This window comes from Caenorhabditis briggsae (genome assembly GCF_000004555.2).
Source record: "Caenorhabditis briggsae complete genome, chrI, whole genome shotgun sequence".
NCBI classification, from domain to species: domain Eukaryota; kingdom Metazoa; phylum Nematoda; class Chromadorea; order Rhabditida; family Rhabditidae; genus Caenorhabditis; species Caenorhabditis briggsae.
In genome coordinates this window covers 10,753,482-10,775,676 of record NC_013489.2, presented here as the reverse complement: position 1 = coordinate 10,775,676, position 22,195 = coordinate 10,753,482, and the positions used below count along the sequence as shown (strand labels likewise).

The 22,195-nt window shown below is 38.8% G+C and overlaps 5 protein-coding genes and 1 non-coding gene across 6 annotated transcripts; 4 read left to right on the top strand and 2 right to left on the bottom strand.

Moving 5' to 3' along the window:
• Window positions 1–266: 266 nt before the first annotated feature.
• On the top strand, window positions 267–3,000 carry CBG12879 (the record flags this gene model as incomplete). Its single annotated transcript, XM_002640285.2, has 6 exons — window positions 267–332; window positions 376–843; window positions 914–1,292; window positions 1,624–1,955; window positions 2,253–2,290; window positions 2,550–3,000. 6 exons carry the CDS (start codon window positions 267–269, stop codon window positions 2,998–3,000), a joined length of 1,734 nt encoding a protein of 577 aa, XP_002640331.2.
• A 128-nt stretch (window positions 3,001–3,128) lies between these two features.
• Cbr-rad-8 lies at window positions 3,129–4,758 on the bottom strand (the record flags this gene model as incomplete). The annotated part of the gene is made up of 5 exons (XM_002640283.1): window positions 3,129–3,236; window positions 3,626–3,718; window positions 3,762–3,890; window positions 3,940–4,560; window positions 4,609–4,758. The coding sequence occupies 5 exons, from the start codon at window positions 4,756–4,758 to the stop codon at window positions 3,129–3,131; spliced, it is 1,101 nt and encodes a 366-aa protein (XP_002640329.1).
• A 501-nt stretch (window positions 4,759–5,259) lies between these two features.
• Window positions 5,260–6,742, top strand: Cbr-rpt-5 (the record flags this gene model as incomplete). Its single annotated transcript, XM_002640282.1, has 5 exons — window positions 5,260–5,920; window positions 5,971–6,156; window positions 6,205–6,311; window positions 6,358–6,503; window positions 6,550–6,742. The coding sequence occupies 5 exons, from the start codon at window positions 5,260–5,262 to the stop codon at window positions 6,740–6,742; spliced, it is 1,293 nt and encodes a 430-aa protein (XP_002640328.1).
• An 893-nt stretch (window positions 6,743–7,635) lies between these two features.
• On the top strand, window positions 7,636–10,358 carry Cbr-glh-1 (the record flags this gene model as incomplete). The annotated part of the gene is given in 7 exon segments (XM_045241208.1): window positions 7,636–7,681; window positions 7,735–8,082; window positions 8,102–8,388; window positions 8,451–9,735; window positions 9,782–9,885; window positions 9,924–10,105; window positions 10,157–10,358. 7 exon segments carry the CDS (start codon window positions 7,636–7,638, stop codon window positions 10,356–10,358), a joined length of 2,454 nt encoding a protein of 817 aa, XP_045094990.1.
• A 633-nt stretch (window positions 10,359–10,991) lies between these two features.
• On the top strand, window positions 10,992–22,171 carry Cbr-che-14 (the record flags this gene model as incomplete). Its single annotated transcript, XM_045241207.1, has 16 exons — window positions 10,992–11,138; window positions 13,070–13,301; window positions 13,579–13,793; window positions 14,660–14,768; window positions 14,816–15,210; window positions 15,260–15,332; window positions 15,740–15,888; window positions 16,491–16,585; window positions 16,628–16,717; window positions 16,768–16,858; window positions 17,504–17,631; window positions 17,684–17,821; window positions 17,960–18,448; window positions 18,495–18,594; window positions 19,206–19,496; window positions 22,019–22,171. The coding sequence occupies 16 exons, from the start codon at window positions 10,992–10,994 to the stop codon at window positions 22,169–22,171; spliced, it is 2,895 nt and encodes a 964-aa protein (XP_045094989.1).
• On the bottom strand, window positions 17,851–17,932 carry CBG28399. The gene has a single exon. It is a non-coding gene (tRNA).
• Window positions 22,172–22,195: the final 24 nt, after the last annotated feature.

The window sequence follows — 22,195 nt, the reverse complement described above, 5'->3', positions numbered from 1 at the left end:
TCGTATAAAACATTTTTTAAAAGAAGAAAACGAGTATTGTAAGCGGGGGCCAGGAGGTTCAGCCCCACAAGAGCGTTAACCGACTGGTACATAAAATTTAGATGTAAAATACATTTTTCGTGAAATTCAGATTCGAATTTCCCACAACAAAAAAACACGTTGTTTACGCTACTGTTGGAAAATGGAAACTATTTCCAAATTCACCCTTTGTTCGTTGAAAAAGAAGAACAAAGTTTCGTTGACAAAAACCAGAGGGCAGGATAATAATGTTCGACAAAGATATTCACACAGAGCCCTGGTACCACGGACTACTTCCTCGAGAAGATATTAAAGTAATCCATTGATAAGAAAAGAGATAAAAGTGATAAAATTCAGGCGATGCTTCGTAAAACTGGAGATTTTCTAATCAGAAGTACCGAGCCCAAACAGGGAGAAGCACGTCAGTATGTGTTGTCAGCAATGCAGAACGAGGAGTTGGAGGATGCAGGAGTGAAACACTATGTGATGCGTGTGAATGCCAACAATCAAATATTTCTGGAGACGAAAGGATTCGAAACTATCACTTCTCTTGTGAACTACTACATGACTACCAAAGATCCCATTAAGAAAATGACAGTGTTGAAAACGCCAATTGTAAAACAGGACTGGGAAATTGAGCATTCTCAAGTGGAGCTCACCAAAAAATTAGGAGAAGGAGCATTCGGAGAAGTTTGGAAGGGAAAGATCACAATGAAGAATGGTAAAGTGGAGGATTGTGCAATTAAAACTGCAAAGTTGGAAAGTCTGAACAAAGAGCAGATTAAGGAAATTATGAGAGAAGCTCGTCTGATGAGAAATCTGGATGTAAGCTTTATCGTTTTTTGGGGGGGGGCACTTTTAATGGAGATTTGAAATATAAAATTTCAAAACTCAGCATCCCAACGTTGTGAAGTTCTTTGGAGTTGGTGCCGGACAAGAACCCCTCTACGTCATTATGGAATTGGCTGATTGTGGGGCCTTGGATTCTTATCTGCAGAAAAATACAAATCTTCCGCCTGCCAAGAAAATGGAGATGATTTATCAAGCTGCTTGTGGAATCGGATACATGCATGAGAGGAAACTTCTCCATCGTGATATTGCTGCCAGAAATTGTCTCTATGGAGGTGGTCAAGTCAAAATTGCGGATTTTGGGTTATCAAGAGAAGGGGTCAGTTATCAGATGGAGATGACAAAGAAGGTTCCGATTCGTTGGTTGGCACCGGAGACTTTGAAGACTGGGATTTATAGCCAGAAAACTGATGTCTATGCTTTTGGTAATTGATTCTCAACTCCTGAAGCTTCTAGGTCCAGGATTCCTAGATTCCTAGATACCTGGATTTCTGAATTCCTGAAATTCCTAGTTTTTATGATTCCTGAATTCCTGGATTCCTGGATTCCTGGATTCCTGGATTCCTGGATTCCTGGATTCCTAGATTCTTAGATTTCTGAATATCTGGATTCCTAGAAAGCTGCATTCCCGGATTCCTGGCTTTCCAGATTCCTGGATCCCTAGATTTCAAGATTCCTGGGTTTATGGATTCATGGAGTCCTGGATTCCTAGATTCCTATATTTTTTAATAATAATTTTATTTAAAACATTTCTAGGAATCATGTCCTGGGAGATCGGTGAAAATGGGAAAGAGCCGTATCCGGATATGCGTGTGGCTGAAGTCGTCACTCAGGTCAAGAATGGTTACCGTATGCGATTCGATCCGATTCTCATTGATTTTCGATTTGGGGAGTATGTTACGAAGCATTGTTGGGCTGAGAATCCAGATGAGCGTGTTCCAATGACCGACGTCATTCGCTTCCTTCAGACGACGTTCGGAATGAAGCCTGTTATTCAGGCATGTCCTTTTAAAGAGCAAGAGATGAAAACGATGAAGGCGATTTCGACGAAACGAAAGGAGAAGAAGGAAAAGAAGAAGAAGGATAAGGTTTATTTTTCAAGCTATTATCTTTTATACATTTACCGTAATCTAGAAATATTTTTTTGAATTTCAGAATTTGTGAATTTTCAAATGGTTAAATTTTGAATTTTCGAATTTCGGAATTTTTGAATTTCTGAGCTTCTGAATTTTTTGAAATTTTAGGTTGTTAAAATTTCTTGGAATTTTTCGGAATTTTTGGATTTTTAAACTTTTTTAGAAATTTAAAATTTTAAAAAATTCCTGGTTTCTTGCCAGAATGTGTCAAAGAAATACAACTGATTTCTTAATTATGGTTATTTTCAGAATAACGCAACGATGACGAAGACAGAGGGAGATGAAAAGTGAACTACAATTCTAATCAACGGGTTTTCACTGTCAATAAAAATTATTATTTTTAATTTTTCTTCGATTTTATGCAGTTTAACGTGAACGTTTAGGTTTTTAGCCAACAATTGTCATCCTTTCTTTTTTTCTAGCCAAACTTTAAGCTTAAAACTCCACAAGTCCCGTGTATTATTATTGCCGCACAAATCGTTTTACTGATTTGCTGACAAGTAAGCTTTCAAATCAAACAAAATCAATAACTTCGAATTTTCTCAGGATCAAAAGAATGGACAAACCAAAAGCATCGAAGAGAGCAACGCCAAGTTTGCGTACAAAGAAGAAGAGTACCGATAGACAGAAATCCACGTCGAGACCAAGTACTCAAGCATCGAAGAACTCCGTGTCGAGCAACAAGCAGAAGAAGGATCCGAGTCAACATTCGAAAAAAGAGAAGCATCCGGTGGCAAATGGAAGAAGTGTGATGGTGATGGATCGTGAGCCAGCGACTGATAATAATGCGGAAAAGAACAAGAAGACGCCAGTGAAAGAAGTGAAGAAGAGGTCGGCTGAGGCGGAGAAGAAATTGGATCGGACTCAGGAGGATGTTCCTAAAGAGGACACGAAAGTCGGCGCTGAAAACATCAGCAACATTGAGGTTCTTCCTGATAAGAATCCGGCCAAAATGGATGACGGATACGAGGATTTTGGTCCAGGAGCTGCTTCATAGAACTCTGTGTAATAATAAAGAATTGGGTTTTGATTTACTAACAAGTGTCTAAGGATAAAAATACATGTAAAAAAGCAAATACATTCTAGAGAAACCGGAAAAGGTAATAACTATGGCAAAAATGAGCACTAATCGAATTTAATAACTGTCTTTCCCCGTCCTTCAAGTCGAGAAACCTTCTCGTATGCCTTTTCAAGCTCTTCGAATCGCATCACTTGTTCGACGATGGGAACGATCTGAAAATTTTGTAACGTATTCATTTAGTCTGAAATTCTGGTTTTCGAATTTTTAGATTTTTTTGGTGTTTTTATAGAAAATCTCTACCTTAAAGCCTAAAATATAAAAAATCGTAATATTCTGGAAAAATTTTCAGTTCAAAAGTACTGAAATTCCGAAGAAATCTGCAAATTTCCACTTTTTCACTGAAACTTTTTCTTACAGAATATTCGGTTTTTTGTTTTATATGCTCGGCTTAGACTGAATCACTTTTTCATTTTATGCAAGAACACTAAAAAAATTGCTAGAAATTCGAAAATTTGGAAAATTTCAGCCGCGTCGCGAGCCACAGCGCGCCCAAGATCTTGGCCAAGAGAGCTGGAACTCCGTGTAGCGCACAAATCCTTACCTTTCCGTCTTCTGCGAACCGAGAAAGTTGTTGCATAAGATCGGAATTTGGCATGAAAAAGGCATAAGAGAACCAACGACCTCGAAGATGACTCTGAAAAAATATTTATTTGAAATCCTAATAAATGTATTTTTACCTGAAAAGCTCTTTCAAAATGCTTCAACGCAGTTGTGGCGAGACCCAATGGAACTCCGTTTTTATCCATTTCTCGCATTAGAGGAGACACAATGGAGACGTGCACACAGTTCCTCCACACTCCCATAACCTGGAAAAGTTATTTGAATTTTTAAACAACGCAAAGAAAGAAACTTTACATTATCACTCCATTTGGCTAATGGGGAGTCGACTGTATCAAGGATAACTTCAAATGGGGCGTGTTCGATTAGCTGTTCTGTCGCGTTCTCTGCTGCATAATCGATTGGAATAGCTCCGAGTTTTGAGACCATATCAAAGTTTTCTTTTCCACACGTTGTCACAATCTTCTCGCATCCCCAGGCTTTCAATAGCTGAATTGCCATACTTCCAACGCCCCCAGACCCTCCATGAATCAGTACTCTTTGTGTTTTAGCATTTTTATGATTGACTCTGGCCACAGAAAACGCTGAAAACGCTGTGGAAGCTACGTAAGGTAGAGCAGCTGCTTCTTCGTAACTCAGGTTGTCGGGCTTCTTTGAGCAAAGCTTGGAATCAGTGACAACGAATTCCGCGTGTGTTCCTGGTTGAATTACTGGAACCACAGCCATCACCTTGTCACCAGGTGCTAAATTGTGCACTTCGCCTCCGACAGCTTCTACGACTGCTGTACAATCGCGTCCAGGGATTAGGGGAAATCTACTTGCAGCAAAATCACAAGCCTCCGCCTTCTTCCATGTTCCCAGGAACTCTCTACCGTACCCCTGTGACATATCGACGTCGATTGGGTTGACCGAAGCTGCCTGATAATGTGTAAATTGTGTTTAAAGATATTTTTTTATGATTCTCACTTTAACTTTCAAAAGAACTTGTCTTGGTTTCTTGATCACTGGAACTGCCACTTCTTTTAGCTCGACTCCAGCGCCGTTTTCAGATACCCAGGCTCGCATGGTTGATGGTTTCGTGGACAAGCATCGTCGGAAAATAATTTTTTCGATCATTTTTTAAGAATACTGTTCCGTTTATTGTTGTTTTGCTGAAAATTAAAGACGCAAAACAAGCAAACTGAGTGACTGTCGTGAAGTTAAATGCCGCCTGTGTAATACACCACGACGCACAAATACACCAGTCATCGTTTTTCAAAATTTCTAATTTAGTGTTCCTCTCGGAAAGGAATGTCATTTTCTCAGTTTTTCTAAGCTCAATTCTCATAATTTTATTGAAATTTTATACATTAGCACATTAAACTAGTCTTACAGAAAGATTCTTGTTCGTACCGTTCAGAACGGCGTCAACGAGGCTTGAAATACCTCCTCAAAGTGATGTTCATAGTTTAATATAAATGTTTTTCCTAGAAACACATGTTGTTCCTAAGCGAATTCTTCTGTTGTTTTCATGATAATCATTCTTCTTTTTGCTTGATTACCTAGCACGAGATTCAGTTACCGGCTTTGTACAGTCATTCCAAAATCAACATTTAATTATTCCAGATCCTTCCGAAAATGTCGCAAACACCACCACCAAAAGACGGAAAGGCTCCAGACGCGATGGACGTCGACGAAGCTCTCGATGAGGATATTTTGAGGATGTCGACAGAGGACTTGAAGAGTCGCATTCACTTGTTGGACAATGAGATTCGCATCATGAGAAGTGAAGTGCAACGAATCAATCATTCAGCGACAACTCTCAAGGAGCGTATAAAGGAGAACACAGAGCGTATCAAGGTTAACAAGACACTCCCATACTTGGTTTCCAACGTTGTGGAGCTCTTGGATCTCGAAGATAATCTCGAAGAGGAAGGAGCTAATGTTGATTTGGATGCACAGAAGACAAAGTGCGCTGTCATCAAGACCTCCACTCGGGCTACATATTTCCTTCCAGTCGTCGGATTGGTTGATCCAGATGAGCTCAAGCCAGGAGATCTCGTCGGAGTCAACAAGGACTCATATTTGATACTCGAGAAACTGCCAGCCGAGTATGATTCCCGTGTGAAGGCTATGGAGGTCGACGAGCGACCGACTGAACAGTACTCGGACATCGGAGGTTGCGACAAGCAAATTCAGGAGCTCATTGAAGCTGTTGTGTTGCCAATGACTCACAAGGATCGTTTCGTGAATCTCGGTATTCATCCACCAAAGGGAGTTCTCATGTATGGTCCACCAGGTGAGCATAAGAGAAAAAGGCAATTTTTCAAGTAACCAAGCTCATTTCAGGAACCGGAAAGACCATGATGGCTCGTGCTGTTGCTGCACAGACCAAGTCAACATTCTTGAAATTGGCTGGTCCACAACTCGTCCAGATGTTCATCGGAGATGGTGCCAAGCTTGTCCGTGACGCATTCGCACTTGCCAAAGAGAAGGCACCAGCTATCATTTTTATTGACGAGTTGGATGCTATCGGTAAGTCGACTAACAGATCGTTGCGATATTTTACGCGAAAGTTTTCAGGTACTAAGCGTTTCGATTCGGAGAAGGCTGGAGATCGTGAGGTGCAACGTACTATGCTAGAGCTTCTCAATCAGTTGGACGGATTCCAGCCAAATGATGAGATCAAGGTAGTTTTCTGCTTTTTTCTAGCTTGATACATTTCAAGTATTGCAGGTTATTGCCGCCACAAATCGTATCGATGTCCTCGACCCTGCCCTTCTCCGATCCGGTCGTCTTGACCGAAAAATTGAACTTCCTCACCCGAACGAAGATGCTCGTGCGAGAATCATGCAAATTCACTCCAGAAAAATGAACGTCAAGTGAGTCTCTCCCAATCAATTCCTCCAACACAAATATTTCTTTCAGCAAAGATGTGAACTTTGAAGAGTTGGCTCGTTGTACCGACGACTTCAATGGTGCTCAATGCAAAGCGGTTTGTGTGGAAGCTGGAATGATTGCTCTCCGTCGTGATGCTACCGAGATTCTTCATGAAGATTTTATGGATGCTATTCTCGAAGTTCAGGCCAAAAAGAAGGCTTCTCTCAACTACTACGCCTAATTTTATTTCTTCTTCTCCCCCCGTTTCTGTTTTACGGTCCCCGTTTTGATCCCCACTCGACTCCCTTTTACACTCTTTTGTATTTCCTTTCCTTCACCCACCCAAATTGTCCATTTTTATGGATGTCTAATTTATTTCAGATCAATGTGCATAAATGATCATCAATTTGAGAAGGAAGGCAACTTTTATGTTAACCCAAAAACGCGAGGAATATGTTAACTTTGGAACTTTGCATCCCAACTGTACGAATTAAGAACAGATTGCACTGATAATTATTACCATAAACAGGATCATTGCAAGCTGCTGAAATCATTGGGACAAGAAATAATTTTTAAAAATGCGACTCATTTCTTGAAGCGGATTCTATAAATTTTTAATTTCTTTTTCTGTCAATTTTTGGGAAGTGGCATGCAAATCGGGATGTTAATGAGTTCCTTGTTATGCAGAATAGTTTAAAATTGAAGTGACGGAGAGAATGCGATCGAAATAACAGTCTTCAGATAGAAATTATTTGAAATTTCAGATTTATTTTGTGAATTTGCGAGAAAGAAAACCGAAAAACTAATTTTTCTTCGGCAAAATACAATAAATGCACCTCTTCAAACAGCTTATATTTATGACTTTGTGTATTTTAAACATTGAAATTTTTAATAAATTTTCAGCGACAGACATTTTCAGCAAAACTCTTTGTTTCGGTTTTTCCCTTTTTCGATCTCGAATAAAAACAATTTTTTTTAAAGGGACATGTTTACCGTTACCTCGTCGGTCTCGAAGCGCGGATGTTCTACAGTAACCCAAGGCGGGAATTTTTGGGCCGCCTATCAAATTTTTGGTCATTGTTTAGAAGTTTCCTTTCATTTACTCTCTTTTTTCGGATTATTGACGAGAAAATAATGGCTGACGCTGACGGCTGGGAGGACAATGCTTCTGCTCCGGCAGGTGAGTTTTCGTTTCTTTTTCATTTTATTCATATACCGATGTTTTTTTTTCAGTGAAACCGTCTGGAGGTGCAGGATTCGGAGGAAAGTCGACTGGCTTCGGAAACAACGGAGGAGGTGGCTTCGGAGCTAAGACCAGTTCTAGCTTCGGTGGCGGAAACTCGGGAGAAGGTTTCGGAGGAGCAAAGTCGGGCGGATTCGGAAGCGGAAGGAACGGTGGTGGATTCGGTGGAAACTCTGGTGGCGTTGGTTTTGGAGGAAACTCGGGAGGCGGATCCGGCTTCGGTGGTAACTCTGGAGGCGGTGGTGGATTCGGTGGAAACTCTGGCGTTGGTTTTGGAGGAAACTCGGGAGGCGGATCCGGCTTCGGTGGTAACTCTGGAGACGGTAGCGGATTTGGAGGTAAATCTGGAGGCGGTAGCGGATTTGGAGGTAACTCTGGAGGCGGCGGCTTTGGTAGCGGTGGAGGTGGAGGATTCGGTAGCGGTGGTAACTCCGGTTTCGGTGGCGGTGGCAACTCCGGTTTTGGAGGAGGATCCGGCGGCAGGCGGCTATGGGGGTGAAAGAGGAGAGCGAAACAACAGTGAGTTTTTGAAGTTGGACAACCATTTATTGTTCGTCTTTCAGATTGTTTCAATTGTAACCAGCCAGGACATCGGTCGAACGAGTGCACCGAGCCGCGTAAGCCAAGAGAAGGAGGTCCAAGAAGTGAGCTATTCTTGTTTATTCGCTTCTAAAAGTTGTTTTCAGACTGCTACAATTGTCAGCAGCCTGGACATGCATCTCGCGAGTGCCCAGAAGAGCGCAAACCTCGTGAAAACCGTGGAGGAAGTGGATTCGGTGGAGCTTCAGGAGGCTTTGGAAGCGGTGGAAATGGATTCGGAGGAACTTCTGGAGGCTTCGGAGCAGGCAACGACGAGGGATTCGGTGGTGGTGGTGGTGGAGGCTTTGGCGGTGAAAGAGAGGAACGTGGACCAATGAAATGCTTCAACTGCCGCGGAGAAGGACATCGTTCTTCAGATTGTCCAGAACCACCACGTGGTTGTTTCAACTGCGGTGAGCAGGGACATCGCTCAAATGAATGCACTAATCCTCCAAAACCGAGAGAAGGAACAGAGGGAGAAGCACCAAAGGCAACGTATGTTCCAGTCGACGATACTATGGAGGAAATACTCAACATGCAAAAAATCACGGAGGGAATTATGTTCCATAAGTTCTTCGATGCTGATGTTCAGGTTACCTCATGTGGGAAATCTGTCAAACCACCTCCATGTAGAACGTTCGAAGATGCAAAACTTACTGAAACTATGCTGAAAAATGTTCGAAACGCTGGGTACAACAAGACCACACCAATCCAACAGTTTGCGCTTCCTCTTATTCGTGATGGTCACGATATCATGGCTTGCGCTCAGACTGGATCCGGAAAAACCGCTGCGTTCCTTTTGCCAATTATGTCTCGTCTTACTGATGAGAGCGATTTGAACACAGCCGGAGAGGGTGGTTGCTATCCTCGCTGCATTATCTTGACCCCGACTCGTGAACTTGCGGACCAAATCTACAACGAAGGAAGAAAGTTTGCATATCAGACAATGATGGAGATCAAGCCAGTTTACGGAGGTCTTGCTGTTGGTTACAACAAGAGTCAGATCGAAAGAGGAGCCACCATCGTCGTTGGAACTGTTGGAAGAATCAAACATTTCTGCGAGGAAGGTACAATCAAGCTGGATAAGTGCCGATACTTCGTCCTCGACGAAGCTGATCGCATGATCGATGCCATGGGATTCGGAGATGACATTAGAACAATTGTCGGCTACGAAGGCATGCCACAGAAGGAAAACCGTCAAACTCTCATGTTCAGCGCTACGTTCCCAGACAGTGTTCAAGAAGCAGCTCGTGAGTTCCTGAGACAGGACTACTCCATGATTACCATTGACAAGATCGGAGCTGCAAACAAGTGCGTATTGCAAGAATTCGAGCAGTGCGAAATGTGCGACAAGAAGGACAAGCTTCTTGAAATGCTGGGAGTCGACCTCGAAAGTTATACGACAGTAACAAGTATGATATCATGCGTTGTTCAACTTTCAATAAATAATCATTACAGACGCTGATGTCTATACCAAAAAGACCATTGTATTCGTCGCTAGGCGTGCTTTGGCAGATACATTGGCAGCAGTTCTTTCGACTGCTCAAATTCCAGCTATCACGGTTTGTTTAACTCAATAGTTCCAATATTATTCATTCAGATTCATGGCGCACGCGAACAAAGAGAACGCTCTGAAGCTCTGCGGCATTTCCGTAACGGAAGTAAGCCGGTTCTTATTGCTACTGCTGTCGCGGAACGTGGTCTCGACATCAAAGGAGTGGATCATGTTATCAATTATGATATGCCGGATAACATTGACGATTACATCCACCGTATCGGAAGGTTTGTTGTTTTGTTTCTGTTATGAATTTTTGGAACAATTTGCTATTTCAGAACTGGTCGCGTCGGAAACTCGGGAAGAGCTACTAGCTTCATCGAAGAAGGATGCCCGCTGGTTCCGGATCTTTTGAAGGTTCTTGCGGACGCCGAGCAAAATGTTCCAGACTGGATGCTAGCTGCTGCCGGAGGAAGCTATGGTGCCTCAGGATTCGGAGGAGGACGTGAATCTGTTCAACAGGACGAAGAAGTTTGGTAGAACATCTGTTAATTAATGTATCAGTCTGTTAAATTTTACACACCTCGTTTCCTTATGGGTTCCCATATACTTTTAATGGGCTCCGCGACGTTTCGAAAGTACTGCAATTAATGCTTTGAAAGCTTCAAATATACAAAAATCTATTCGAAAAAACATTCAAATACTCAAATACAAGATTTTGCTTTTTCTTCCATGCATAAAAGTGCAAAGCTGTTACTTTCGAAACGTCGCGGAGCCTTTCAATGTTGAGTTTGTTCCCCCTTTTTTAATCTCCCATATTTTTACCCGAACCCATTGTTCACTTTCATAGCATTGTTTTGGTGTAGGCCTAATTTTTATTAGCACACCATATAAACTTGGTTAAAACTTGAGCCCTTGTTTCTGTTTCATTCTCAAAGCAAAACTCTGAACAGAGCCGTTTCGCATATCCATTCCACAAATGTTCATCTCACTCGCACAGGTTTAGCCAACCATTAGCCGGCTTACCGTGTCTGCACCTCGCCCACTCTCTTTCACTTTTCCTTTCACTTTTCCTCCGTCACTTCGACCATCGGAGTGGTCATTCTTGTGTGTATCTCCTCCACAAACGAATTCATCCTCATTCCTCTTCTATTTCAAATACATACAATTCAGATGATCGAACGTGTCGGTCGTCTCTACAGTCGATCACTCTATCGTCATCCTGCACTTTTTCTGATTGTTCCCCTACTGATAACTACAGTAATCCCTTCCGTACTATTATGGTTCTTTCCAATCAGGTTGTCACAGAATGCGGAGATTGTGAGTTTTTAAAGACTTGGAGTTCCAAATCTGAACAAAATCTGTCTAATCCCCCTTTCTTAAGGTCAAGTCTATGTGACCCGAAATTTCTCGAGGATGTCTTTATGGGAACTTTTATGATTGAATGTCCTTCAAAAATACATACATTTGAAAAGTTTGAATCTTTTATTCGGGAAGGTCCCACAAAGAAAACTTTTCGTTAGTTTTTTTTCAGTATTCAAAATATTATTTTTTGATTTATTGCAGGAAAAATAACAAAAAAATTGGCGAAAATCAGCTAAAATCTAGAAAAAAAATCCGGAAATAAAAAAAAATAAATTTCTCGAAATTTTAAAAACATTTTTTGTACCAAAAAATAAACAAAAAGTACAAACACTTCTCTTTACAATGGACAAATAATATACACTTAATTTTGTACATATTCTTATTTTAAATACACATACATAAATAACCGGTATATATTCATCGAAAAACGACGAATTTTCTGAGGTTTTTCCATCGGTTACAACACATCCTCTAATTCTCTAATCCTCTCGATTCCCTACACTCTCGCATCGCGAAATTTCAAGTTTGTCTTCGCTGACTGGCAATTCATCTCCCCACAAAACGAAACGCAATGCATAATCTCAAATCTTCTTGAGAAATACAAAAAAAGTTGATTGCGAAACACACCGATTTATATAGTGAATTGAACAGTTTTCGATTCTCAATCCAACAAAAAAAGGAATAACTCTGTCTGCGTCTCTCGCTTCGACACACTATTACGCGTTTGACACGGAAGAATGTGCGAAAAACGATCAGATAATAAAGAATAGTACCGGAGGAAAATGGGGGTCAAATGATATGAGAAGAGGGATGAGAAGCGAGGGAAAATTTAAAGATCCTGGAATTCTCTATTCGAATAAATCAGAATCCTCCAGATGACGTCATCTAATTATATGGCTTCTTGTTCAAACTACACTCATAAAGTCGAACTGTTTGAGATCCAACAAAGCTTGTTTTTTGACGTCTTCTGATCTATGAGATTTTATAGAATTCCAGTTTTATTACAACTGCTTTCCCTGGTTATATAGTTTGATCGGGTTCAGAGAATTCTAGAAGAATGGAGAAGAGGAAAGTTCCGAAGAACTGAAAAAATGGTATCGTCGTTTAGACAAAACAGGGATAAAAATGAATACTGTAGGGAAAAACATTCAAAAATGAAAGGGATTTCTGTAGAGGAAAAAATTGGAACTTAAAAAAAAACTGTAGGGAAAAAATACTCAAAATTTGTACTTATTACTGTAGATAAAAACGCTCGAAAAAGAAAATTACTGTTAGAGATTACTGTTGGGAAAGAAATTCCAAAAAGTTGGAAGGCTTACTGTAGATAAAGATATTCGCAAATTGAAAGGATTACTGTATAGAAAAATATTTGAAAATCAAAAGGATGACTGTAGGAATCACTGTAGGGAACTGACCTTCTTTCTTACACTTTTTTCAAGGTTCCCAAATATTTAGCTTCCATTGAAAACAATGAAAACCGTAATCTTATTCTTTTGTGTCAGCCACTTTTGCGAAAATTCCCAGTTTCAGAGGTTCTATAATATTTGAAAAAAGAACAAATTCCACTTTGTTTATGAAGACTTGAATGTGAAATACCGTATTAACTATAAAAACAAGCCCTGCATTTTGAGCTCAATCATCTCAATTCCTATGAGAGATGTCAAAAATCTGCCAGCTGATAAAATGTTTTTGATATTATGATAAACAATTTATCAGTTGGCAACTTTTTTTATATCTTTGACAGGAAACAAGATAAATTAGCTCAAAGGTAGGGGCCCTTCTATTACAGGTTTTGCGGTACATGAAATTTTGGATTTAGGAAAATAACACATCTTGAGAAACCCAAGAAACATAACACAAAAACATATTCCCAAAACCCATTTCAGGGCTTCGACACAAAAGACACAGTACTCTCGGGTCCTCGTTTAGCATGGGCTCGTATTCAACCGAGTCTCATGTTCAGTAATCGAATCGCATTTTCGAATCCCCGCCCAATCGACACAGATGTTCAACAGCCGACGGTTCAACCAGTAAGCAAGAGAGTTCGGAGAAGTTGGGCTGACAATTTGTTATCAGCAATCAATCAAGTCGCTTGTTATGATTCTCCAATCCCATTGAGTGAGTTTTAAGAGAAGAGCCCATACACTTTCAGGGTTTGAGCTCAATTATCTCGGCTTCTGTGCAAGATATAGAACATTTGTCAACTGATAAAATATTGGTGATATTATGATAAACATTTCATCAGTTGACAACTTTTTCTTATCTTTGATAGTGTGATTGACCCTTTACTGATGCTGTTACGGTAGTTTTTGTGCTTCTTTTGCTTCCGAAATTTTGAATCTCTGAATGCGCAGTTCCAATTATCTTTTGAACTTTCCAATTTTCTATTTTCCAGTGGACCATCTATCCCAAGTCATTCTCGAAGTTCCCAACTACGATGCAATTTTCGATTTGAAATTTCTGGATAAACTATGTCAAATGCAACCGAATATCTCAAAACCACTATCCAGATTTGATTCATTCACTCCGTATCGGAATATTTGGAGTGTTGCCAATATGTTCGCATGTATTTCCCCCAATTTGAGAGTCAATTGCACACAATTGGATGAGGTTAGTTTCAAGATAATTGAACTATTAAGTTCACATTTAAATTCTCAAATATTCAAAATCGCTAGAAATGTTTTGTCAGTTGACACATTATTGATATCTTTAGCAGGAACTAAGATAATATGGGTCGAAGCTTGGGAGTGTGAGAGCCCTTCTATTACAGGTTTTACGATACTTGAGTCGAAAGTTTTGGATTTTTCAAATTACAAAGCGAATAAGATCCGTTTTTAGTTTAGCATTGACTTTGAAAAAAAAACAGATTTAATATTTTTGAGAATTCTTAGATGGCTAGAACCCAGAAAACATCAAATGATGGAAAATTCTAGAAAAGTATTTTTAGAATTATTCATTTCTTCAAAAATTTTGCATATATGAGAATATGATTAGACCTTTTAGGCTTAGTGGGAATTCAGAAATTCTGAATAATTACCCAAATTCTTTAGGAAAGTATACTTTTTTCAATTAAATACAGTAGAGTTCAATATGATGAGAATTCTACGTTTTCAGTTCAAAACAATCAACTTTGAGGTCTGAAAAGTGGTATCTATATGTCATAAGTTTTTTTTTCAAAAATTTGTGACCAAATTGAGCAAAAATCAAGTTTTAGAGTTGTTTTCGAAGCATTCTCGATAACTTTCAGTTAGAAAATTTAATCAAAACCACAATTCCAGACCCTAAAAGACGATGTTTTATCTACTGAAAAACATTGATAATTATTAATTTTATTGCAAAATTCCGGCACATGCCAAACGCTTGATACCGGTATTGAGTTATTCATCTAAAGTTTCTGAAACTGTAAATTTTGAAAAATCGCTACCATTTAAATTTTATATTTTATTGTGCCCCCTAATTATTTTCTCGATTTCCAGTCCGACATAAAAATCGTGCGTAAGACCATCGACAATTGCTGGAAATACCGTACTCCAATCTTCGAATGCCGCAATGAAAAGTGCCAAGGAACATGCTCTACTTGCCGAGGTATACTGTACTTTGAGCTTTCTTTTCCAATATTTTCCAATTTTCAGATCTACCAGAGGAGTGTTCCTCTCAAATAATCCATGATTTATTCTACCGGCTGCTTCCAAAGAATCGAGATGATTCCCCATTTCTTGTCAACACATTCTTGCCAGTTTTCACTTTAACTGGCTATATAACCCAGAACATTCCAGTTGATGTGGTACTGTATGATGCTCTCGAAAGTTCTATTATTGATTATTCGAAAAAGAGCAAATTTGAATTGAAAGGTCAGATATATTTGATCGTTAATCAAGAGAAAAATATATTTCAAACTGAAAGGAAGTGTTTGAAACAGCAAAAAAAAATTCTAGGTCTTCTGATGGATGTCAAACGAGACCGTCTTCTTGCTGCAGCTCTTCGTGACTCTATTCTCGCCCTTCTGGCTGCTGGATTAGTTATGATTGTGAGTTTTTGAAATGGTTGTTCTCTACAGTAACCCATTTGATCTGCAGGTTGTTGCTGTACACTCTCAATCTCTACTGTACGCATTTGTTGTGATTCTCCTCTTGGCACTTTCAGTTGTTGGTAAGCAAAAATAAAGAGTTTTAGACTTTCTAGAGATTTGAAAAATATGTTAAAACTTTTAAACAAAATCGATGCTTTTACATGACTTCGAAATGTTTCTCGAGAATGCTACAATAGAAACCCACCCACCCTAAAACTAATCCTTTGAAACCCACACTTTGAGCTCGATTATCTCGGTTCTTTTAAAATATATCGAAATTTTTTAACTGGCAAAATGCTTATCATAATATTGCCAACATTTTATCAGTTGACCACTTTCTGATATCTGTTACAGGAAATGAGCTCAAAGTTAACGGATTGGGTGGCAATCTATTTGAATGATTACGGTTTTTTGTAGCTCGAAAATTCAAACTACCGCCTTTCCTTGATTTCCAAAATTTTCAAAAGACTACCCGAAAAAATTTCAGGAGCTCTTGGCGTCTACAGTCTCTTCACGGACGAGTTTCCACTTCTGAATCTTGTCACCTTTGTTCTTCTTATTGCTATCGGATCCGACGACGCATTTCTTCTCAAATCCAATTTTCCCAATCACTTAAACGAAGACACTTTTCATACTGTAAGTTGATAAATCTTCAATCGGAGTTTGTAAATCTGTGGGGCTCCGAATTTCACTTGATGTCCATTGAACTGAAAGATTTGGTAATCTATACAGTAAGAAACACAAAAATGTATTTTCAGTTCAATTTCAACCTTTCGATCACTTTCAAGAGTCTGGAGCTCGGCTGTTACGTTTCCAATCATTTTGAAAATTTTGGAGATTGTAAAAGGACAACTTCCATAGCATTTTTTGAAAATTCCTAGTTTTTCAGCTATTTTCCAATTTCTGAGATATACGTTTTTATACTGAGAATGTGAAAAAAAGGTGTCTTTCAGATATCAGCAAATTGCTGTAAACCTAGGAATTAAAGAAACCTGTAAATTCAAGTTTTCAATCTAGGTCGGTTTTAAACTCTCCAAAATTTTCAAAGTGATCAGAAACCTGACATCCGAGCTCCAGACTTTTCTGAATAAATCAGCTACCAAATACGTTTCCGCATATCTTATTTACCGGTACTGTACATAAATATATTACAGTCAGGTTAATGACAATATCAAAAAAGTGTAGCCTAATAAACAAAATTGAAACAGCAAAATTATTTTTTCAAACTCCGCTTTCAGTTCCTCACTCACACTTCATTCACAATGTTCCTGACGTGCTTCTCCACAGTTGTTCCATTTTTCATCAATATCACATCGAATGTCATCGTTTTTCGGTAAGAATTACTGCACGTACAGTATCTCAAAGTTTTGTTCAGCTGTTTCGGAATGTTCGCCGGTGTTACCGTAATCTTCAACTACTTTATGGTCGTCTCATTTCTCCCGGCTTTTTTGTTGATTCAGCATAGGTGAGCCAAAAGAGTGATCAAAAAACTAGTGATCAAAAAACTATTTTCAGACACTTGGATTGTTTCACTGGATTCAAATTTCCATACAGATCCGTGTTCTCTCATTTGCTCTATGTCTTACTGCCTCATGTTTTGGTTCAGGTAAGTTAGAGGAAACTTTGAGCTCAATTAACTCGATTCATGTCACAGATATCGAACAGTTGTCAACTAATAAATTGTTTATCATAAAGTCAGCAATATTTTATCAGTTGATTACTTTTACATCTCTTTCACAGGAATCGACTTAATTGAGCTCAAAAAGCTGGCTTTGAATTACAGTAAATTGAAAACAATGCACTGAATCCTACCGGTTTGTGTTTCGCAAGACATTTTTAGAATACGGCTAACTTCAAAAATTTTTCGCAATTTCGTTTCGAACAGTTTTCGAACAAATGGTACCCTAGAAAACCTTCTCCCGGCGTTTTTGTTGATTCAGCATAGGTGAGCCAAAATCTGAAAGCCTGCTCTTTGAGCTCAATTATCTTGCTTCCTATAAGAGATATAAAAAAGTTGTTTATTGATAAACGTTTTGTGACGTTATGATAAATAATTTATCAGTTGAAATATTTTTGATATCTCTTACAGAAAGCGGGGTAATTGAACTCAAAGAGCAGGCGTTCTGTAACGATATTTTGAAAAAAAATGAACTTATCAGAAATTTCTGTTTCATAATTTTTGTAATTCTAGGAAAATTTGAAGTTCTACTAGTTTAGGAAGATATGTAACTCCTATTTTTTCACATTACAGGGTCGCTATCTTCTAATGGCTCTCTTATCAATTGTGGCTATTGGCGGAGCAGCTATCACTTATCAGGGACTCCATCTTCCTGAATACAACCCTCTTCAACTTTTCACATCGGATAATTTACATGAATGGTAGCTCCTATTTTTTTAATATGAGTGATAAGCCCAAAATTTTCTTTTCCAGGTATGATAACAATGCGGAGAAGAATTTCGAATTCGTCTCTTCCAAAATCGCTCTTCCCTTAACTTCTCGCTTGGTTTGGGGTGTTGAACCCATCTACTCTTTGTCCACTTTCCGAGCCAACGCCACGTCACCATTACGGTAAGTGTTTGAAAAAAGAAAAAAGAAACTGAAGAGAGTGGGATTCGAACCCACGCCCCCGAAGGGACTGGTGCCTTAAACCAGCGCCTTGGACCGCTCGGCCATCTCTCCGATGGAAATCGAGAGGGTCAGAGGGAGTACTGATAAGAGCGCTTTTTCTGCTGTTAGGTTCGTCACTAAAAACAATTGCCATTTCAGATCTGACCCATTCTTCGCTTTGAAAACCGCCAGTGACGTCCATAAAATTGCGAGATCTCTGGAAAAAGCGAGACAACTACCATTTGTGAACCATCAACCGAAATTCTGGCCAGAAAGATTTTTGGATTGGTCAGATAAATATCCATGTGCTAGAGGATTCTTGTGCTGTAACATGTCGAATCCTTTATTCTCAGATTCATATCTTGACTTCTGCCTTCGGAATTCTACCTCTTTCCTCGCCACGTCATACAACGATACTCCGATTTTCGACAATCAGACATTTGCATTCGTTGGCTACACAGCAATGCTTCCAACTACTTTAAAATACAATCATCGGTTTTCAAAATTGACGAAATCGTTTGAAATGCTCGAAATGACGAAACCAGATAATGGATGGTGGGCGCCCGAGTGGTGGTTGATGAGCACATGGTGAGTTATGGATACTGTAGCTACCGTACTCCTTCTTTTTTTCTAGGTTCGATTTGCTCAGCTCAATCGTTCAGGACTGTTTGAGTTCTGTTCTCGGATCGCTTTTCTTCGTCGCAATTTTTGCATTCATTCAGTTGAAATGTCAGGTGGGAGCGCGTTTTTTTTTAGAAAAACTAGTGTTGAGAAAATGACATTAGGTAGAAAAATTGTATGAAGAATCCTATTTCATTTTTTTCGTATGAAATACAAATTTTTCTATTTCTAATAGGGCCTAGTTAACTGTTGAAAATCATTAAAAATCATAGTCTATTTTCATCATGATATGCATAGTCTATCAGTTTGTCGAGTTTTCATATTACGAATTTTGAGTTTCTGAAATTCCAGATTTCCCAGCCAACCCAGTTCTAGTTTGTAATCAATTTACTTTTTCTTAAATACATCGTAGTTACGCGTGATTTCGCGTATATGCTCTAGTAAAAAACATGCGCTTTGAGCTCAATTATCTCTCTTCCTATGAGAAATATATCAAAAATCTGTCAACTGACAAATTATTTATCAGAAAGTCATCAATTATATATCAGTTGACAGATTTTTATTATCTCTTACAGAAATTGAGATAATTGAGCTCAAAGTTGACGGTTTGGGTGGGCTTCTTTTTTCTTCTTTCTTTTCAGGTTTGTATGAGAAAATCAGACGATTATTATTATAAACTTCTTCACGATTGAATAAAAGATGCAACAGAAACCGAAAATTCCAGGCCTTGGCTGCAGTAGTGACCATTGCCGGAGTTATATGCACCTCATCTGCCATTGTAACCCTTCTCGGATGGGTACTCGGAGTTCTCGAAGCCGTTATTCTCGTCCTTGTCGTTGGTCTTTCATTCGATTATACTCTTCATTACGGCGCTGCTCTTCCGGAACAGGGATGTGCGGAGCATCGAATCAGAGAAGCCACGTCTAAGGGTGTTGGACCTGTTACATTGGCTGCGTTTACTTCTTTTTTGGCTGGAGCTTCGATGCTTCCCGCGTTGACTCATGCTTTTTATCAGGTTGGTTTTCATTAGAGATTTATTATTAGATCATGGGTTTGTAATTCCCAAATTTATCGAAAGAGAAATTTATTTTTCCAAAGTTTCTTATTTTCCAAAATTAAAAACAAGTACGTTGTGTGTACAGACTGCCCAGCCAATATTCATAGTGTGTCATTATAGATAGCTTACATAAAACAGTAAATTTTTTTGAGTTCTTTTTAAAGTTTACCATCATTCCTTTTTTTAGGGAACATTAGTAAAAGCTTTCGAAAATCAAAGTTGAAGTTGCATTTGAAATTTTCGAAAGTTCCTGGGACAATTTGCTTTTATTTTCCTTTTATTTTCAAAAAAGAACTTCAAGGTTTTGCTAATTGCATAGTCTAGATCAATAGTGTTCCATTATAGATAGCTCACCTAGAACAGTAAAAACTGTTTGACCAAAAATTGGAATATCAATCAGTTTTGAAATCCATCTTTTTAATTTTGCTTTATTCCGAATTACAACATGCAAACTTTCAGTCCCAATAATAGAAATTCGGTAAAAAACTTATTATTTTTATCTGTACGAACCTTTAGCTTGCTCAAAGTAATTAAAAGCATCTTTTAAAAAACAAAATTTATAAAAAAGTAAAATATCTTTTCGACAAAAACAGAAAAATTTGGGGAAATCAAAAGTTTCCAGAACATGATAGAAAAGAGATGAAAATGTAGTTTCTGATTTGAAGTTATATTTGAAACGGGGTATTTAGAAAATCCTGTTTCAGTTTCTTTTCATTTTCCTTTCAAAACTGTGAAAACTTATTCTGGTATTAGGGTGAGGAGAAAGTTTTTTTCCGAAATTTTTAAAGATTTTGTTTTCTAATTATCTTCAATTTCTTTAACGATCAATCAACAATATATTCACCAGTATTGACTTCAACTGTGAGTCACTTATTGGGAAGTTACTCGATTCCAGTCTTCCAGAATTCGGGCGTGTAAGAGTGAAAGAAGACACCCACTGTCATTTTGAGTTGGTTCAATGTTTTGAATTGTTTCTCCCTGAGAAACTGCTTGAGCGAGCGGAACATATGATAATCGAAAAGCGCAATGTCTGGCGAATATTACAGATGAAAATCCATAGTCCCGCCCAGCTTCTGCAACTTGGCCTGGGTTTCTTTAGTCATACGCGGGCGAACAATATCACGTAGAAGGTGAACGATGGAGCGTCTCGGACGTTTCTCTCAGAGGGCAAGGGCAAAGGAATCCAACTGATACCTGCAGGTGGAAGCTGTAATCGATGTATCCAGCGGGAAACATTTTCTACAGGTCGTGAGTAGTCTCATTGGGCTTATCCCTCACGGCTTCAAGCAGCAGCTTTTCAAACTCAGAAGGTTTTGGATAGTGTGCAGGTTGTATTCAAGGCTCGTGTCTCCTGACTCAAAGGAAGCAAACCGATTGCGGACGGTGCAATTGGTGGCGGTCCTCTCTCTGAACACTTGGCATATTTTCTTAGAGGTCTCCGTCGCACAGGTGTCGTGAGATTACTCGTAGAAGATGAGGAGCCGAACTTGAGGTCTCGAGAGATCGTTCATGATTGTTTTACCAGTGGGCACAAGCGCCTTATATAGGCATGAGGAAAAAGCCTTTTGGACGTTCTACCCTAATATACACTAGGACAGTTCTAGAAACTTGGGGATTTTCCGTGGGAAAGTTTTAAAAATTTTCGGAAAAAACTTTCTCCCCACCCTAATACTTTTCCAAATTGGAATTAAAATAACATGAAATTTTATTTATAATTAGTCAGCATTTCATTTGAATCTTGTCCTGGAACTTCATTTTTGTTGCAAAAAGTTTCTCTACAAACATAGGTCGATACTATTTTTTGATGATTTTCGGTTTCAAAGAATTTAGAAAACTACTTGATTCATTTAGTTAACGCTCCCAGAGAAATCTCTCGTGCATTATGCTTGATATTCAATATTAAAGCGTCCTCGGATTAAAAAATGGTTGTAAAAATTTTTACGGGCGTAGCAACTTTCGAGCAGAATTCTTTAATCAATAGAAGGTTGCAATATCTGACAAAAAAACATTTTCTGTCTTTTTTTCAGAGAAAAATAGCCCATTTTGTAATCATAAAAAAGTCTACCAGAATGGTTCCATTGCTCTGAAAAGTTCAGATTATCGTATTTCCTCCAATTTACCACCGAAACCATCAACTTTGAGCTCAATTATCTCGATTCCTTTGAAAGATATCAAAAATCTTTCAACTGATAAATTATTATCATAATATCACCAATGTTTTTGACAAGTTTTTGATATATTTAGCAGGAATTCAGATAATTGAGACTTAAATTGACTTTTTGGGTGGGCTTCTATCAGAGGAAATACGGTACTGATTTTTCGATAGTTTTCCGTTTCACTTATTTTACAAAACTAGGTGATTTATTCGATAACCGATTTGTTGATTGGATCTTTTCGAATTCGATTCAATGATTGGTTTTCAAAAAATCAACATTTCGCAAGTTTCTAATTCATGATCCTAAATTTCTATATTTTTTCAGGTCGGTGTGTTCCTCGTCGTGATTTCCATCACTTCATGGACCTTCTCCACCTTCTTCTACCTTCCAATGCTCTCAATAACTCTTCCCCGTCAATCGGGTGACTGTAAATATTGTGAAAAAACCAATCAAATGCATTTATCCCCTCGTCGATAGTCTCCATTTTCTTGTCTTTCCCCA